Source organism: Merops nubicus, unplaced genomic scaffold (genome assembly GCF_000691845.1).
Source record: "Merops nubicus isolate BGI_N331 unplaced genomic scaffold, ASM69184v1 scaffold38474, whole genome shotgun sequence".
Lineage (NCBI taxonomy): Eukaryota > Metazoa > Chordata > Aves > Coraciiformes > Meropidae > Merops > Merops nubicus.
This window is the reverse complement of record NW_008606924.1, coordinates 19405-23026: the sequence shown is the minus strand read 5'-3', so window position 1 is coordinate 23026 and position 3622 is coordinate 19405. Positions and strand designations below refer to the sequence as shown.

The 3622-nt window shown below is 44.9% G+C and overlaps 1 protein-coding gene across 1 annotated transcript in view; it reads right to left on the bottom strand.

The window, feature by feature from the left end:
* Positions 1–693: 693 nt before the first annotated feature.
* GLYR1 (glyoxylate reductase 1 homolog (Arabidopsis)) overlaps positions 694–3622 on the bottom strand; it is a gene marked incomplete at its 5' end in the record, with an annotated part of 21447 nt that continues 18518 nt past the window's right edge. Inside the window, 4 exons of the mRNA XM_008939801.1 lie at positions 694–1115; positions 1458–1582; positions 2072–2251; positions 2663–2825. Coding sequence (XP_008938049.1) covers positions 1041–1115; positions 1458–1582; positions 2072–2251; positions 2663–2825 — 543 coding nt within the window. The remainder of the gene's footprint in view (positions 1116–1457; positions 1583–2071; positions 2252–2662; positions 2826–3622) is intronic.

Here is a 3622-nt window from a genome sequence, read left to right as displayed (position 1 = left end):
AGGAGCTCAGGATTCTCAATCTCTTGGCTCTACGATCATACTTTTCAGCCCTTTCATTCTGCTTGCGACATTGCTACAATCCACCTTCACCTCTGTAATTATCAACAAGGGTATAAAAAGAAAAAGCAAGAAGTAAAGCAACATAAGCTAAGGCCAAGGAGCAACTCAAAGATTTGTTCCTTCCCCAAATAAAATCTTCTGGGCCCAGTTTTAGGCTGTGTGTTTCTCTTGCAGTTGTCTATGTGAACATGTTGGTCTCCAGCGCTGGTTGTGGGATGGGTGGCTGTGATTAGCCTTTTAGGAGGCTCATTTACACTGGTGCTCTCTCCTTTTCAGTAAGGTTTGTGCTCCCTAAGCTATAGTTGTCTGTACAGGGGAAGACATGGATGCAATCTGTTGTTTTTAACAGCAGAAGGAATTCCTCCATCAAAGTGCTGGGAAGGTGGAAGTTTAAAAAGAAACAGAATCAAGACAGTGTTGCACGCAACCCCATTACCTTCTGAAACTGCTTTTCTCCTCCATGGGAGGTGCTTTGTTCTCTAACAGTGGCTGATTAACAAGAATACTCCTCACCTTACTTGGGACCAAGGACTTTAGTGATATTCACAGGTAGATGGGATGTATGTCACCTGTCCCCTTGATGCAGAGAGTCCAACACAAACATCATTTCACAGCAAAGGAGAAAAGGGGTCTTTAGAAACAGCATCTTGGACAAGCATACAAAGAGGAAAATAAAAGCAGCCAAGCAGCAGATTTCTGGCAGAGTTGCCTCAGAGCTTCTGAACAAGCCGCCACTGTTCTGTTCCATGACTGTCAGTGCATGGCATGGATTTTTCTAATTAGACTGCAACAATCCGAGCCCTCTCCTCCCCCCCCTTCTGCTACCAGGGAAGGCTCACTGCAGCAGCTGCCTCCGTGGCAGATCTCAAAGTCTGTTTATAAAAGGAAATGGAGAGACAGAGATGGACTGGTCCGAAGTTAAAACCCAGTATCATAATATTAATCAATAATCATAGTATTAACAGTAAGAATGCTGCAGCCTAGTGGATGTAGGCCCTGTACACTGCAGACATGTCGTTGTCTGATTGGTCCAATGCTTTTGCTCGTTTATAGACCTAGAAAAGAGAAATTAGAAAAGGATCAGTGCCCACTCTTGTGCAAAGGCATTCTCCAGCACAAAAATTACTTTGCTGACCACTGCAAACCAGAGAGCTGCAGAATACATCAAGTAATTACAGCAGCGCAGATGAGAACACACCAGGTCTCGAGGCCATCTGTGTCTACTCATGTGACATTCTAAGGGCTTTTACAGTCAAAAGAAATCCAATTCCATCCCAGTCAAACTATTTCACTAATTGTTCTCTTGTCTTAGAGGCAACATAATTCTGATATTTTTGTCTCTTCTTGACAAAGGGCTCTGCTGAAGACGTGCTGAGCCAACACTGAACAACTCTCACCTCGTTGGCAGCAGCTGCCATGGGAGTCGGGTGGTTGACAGAATCGCCCAGTGCAATAGCTAATCTAAGATCCTTCTGTATGTATTTCAGGTAGAAATCAGGCTTGAAGTTTCCTTGCAAGATATCTGTGGGGAGGAACACATGCAAAAAATAAGCAAGACAGAAGTAAATCAAGCCTACACTGCAAGGGCATGCAATCCAACACCAAACTTCCCTTTCCCATGCTGATCACCAGGAACACTGCTTTTAGTTCTTCTGTGCTATCTTCATCTGGCCACAGCAGACATTGCAACTACTGCCCACTCAGCACAAAGGCAGCTCAGATTTCAAAGCACCTTGCCTGCCATTTCACTTATTACACTGCCCCAAGGAAACCCTCACTGCGAACTTGAGTCTTAAGCTGTAGGCAATGTGGAGCTTGGGGTGGATTCTCAGATACCCTGACTATGAAGGAGATGGAATGGAACTCAGCTCTTCATTTCCATCATCTTTAAAATACCCAGAATCCCAGGCTGATGAAGATGGGACGGTTATTTTCTCCCTTCTGCCATTATCTGAAACGCTGCTAGGTTGTGTCAAATGTCCTATAATAAAACAATGTAAGAGAACTTTACTTTGGCACTTCTGGTCCAGGAAGATGCTGGCAAGTTGTCCCTGATTGAGGATATCCAGAAGGGTCTGTTGGGACTGGCCAGTCACTTGAGCCAAAGTCAGTCCTTCTGCTATCGTTGCCATGAAGCTGCCTTGGACCATGTTCACAATCAGCATCATCTTGGCAGCATTGCCTACTTCACCTGGGAGTGAGACATACCATTGGCCATTCCTACAGAAGAGACACAGCAGCCTTGCTCCCCAATCCCACAGAGTATTAACACTACCAGACTCTTTGTATCAAGCACTTGGCAGCTCTCCCTTCCCCTAAAAGGGTTCAGAAAATTCACGTTTTCAAGCAAAAGGAGGAAGAAATCTTAACAAAGCACAATTCAAAACAGAAAGCATAATAGAACCTCTAAAATCTATCAGTATTCCAAACAGAAAACTTAGGCTCGAAGCTCTGATATTGGCCAAGTTCTAGAAGAGCAGGCCAGTTTCCCACACTGCACAAGGAGATAAGAAATAGGCGACACATGCTTCTTAGACTCCTCGCTGGAATTCCCTGACCTCGCACTAAGAAACTGCTGTCAGGCCCTTTGTGTTTCGATTACCTAGAAAAAAAGAGGTCTTCCCCATCGCTTGGAAACAGCTGCTGCAGTCCTCATATAAACCCCTGTCACCAGCTGCCAGGATCACAAGCATCCCATCGTTAGATAGCTGCTGATTTCCTGAGACCGGTGCTTCCAAAAAGCGACCCCCTCGGGACACTATCACCTGGAAAAGGAGCAGTGCCGGTTAGCTGTGCGCGCAGCACGCTGCCCCGCAGGCAGCGCAGCAAGAACGCTGTCCAGGGCATTCCCAGCCCCGAGGACAGAACCTTAAAGCAGAGCAAAGAGCTCAGGCATACGAACAGGACAGGAAAGCAGAGGAATGTCAGAAGATTGACTGTTATGGTATTTTCCCCCCTTTTCTCCAAAGAGGAAATGCCTTTGACACATCTCTTCAGCCAGAGGTTTACTAACATTCTCCAAATTCATGTGACACAGTACTGCACCACCAATACGTCTGCTTCAAACTTCAGCAAAACTAGCTCCCCTTCCCCCTGCAACAACACACATTGCCTTCGGGGCTGATAATGAGCAAGAAGCCCAAGAAGAAATCACAGATAACACATCAGAAATAAGAACATTTCTCAGAAACCCTCTAATTATATTTCTACAAAATGAAACACAAAGACATTCTTTTTCCCCAACCACAGCATTTAAAATAAGCAGATTATGCATTTTATCACTTTAAGGACTGTTATTAACCCAGACAGCACATTCTCCTCCAGTTTGCTATGGAATAGCCATCTGGTTATAAATACTTCTTAAGGGATCAAAACTTGTCTGGCTGTTTGCACTGGTGCAAGCTAACAGCCCTGCCAAATATACAGGCTTCCTGCCAGGGAACATCTCATCCAACTTTGCCAGTCAAGATTGGACAGTTTATTTTGTCTTATTTGCCTGGGACTTGAATATATCCTAAAAGGAGCCCAATGAATCTTCAGAAGCATCTTTATCATCAACCGC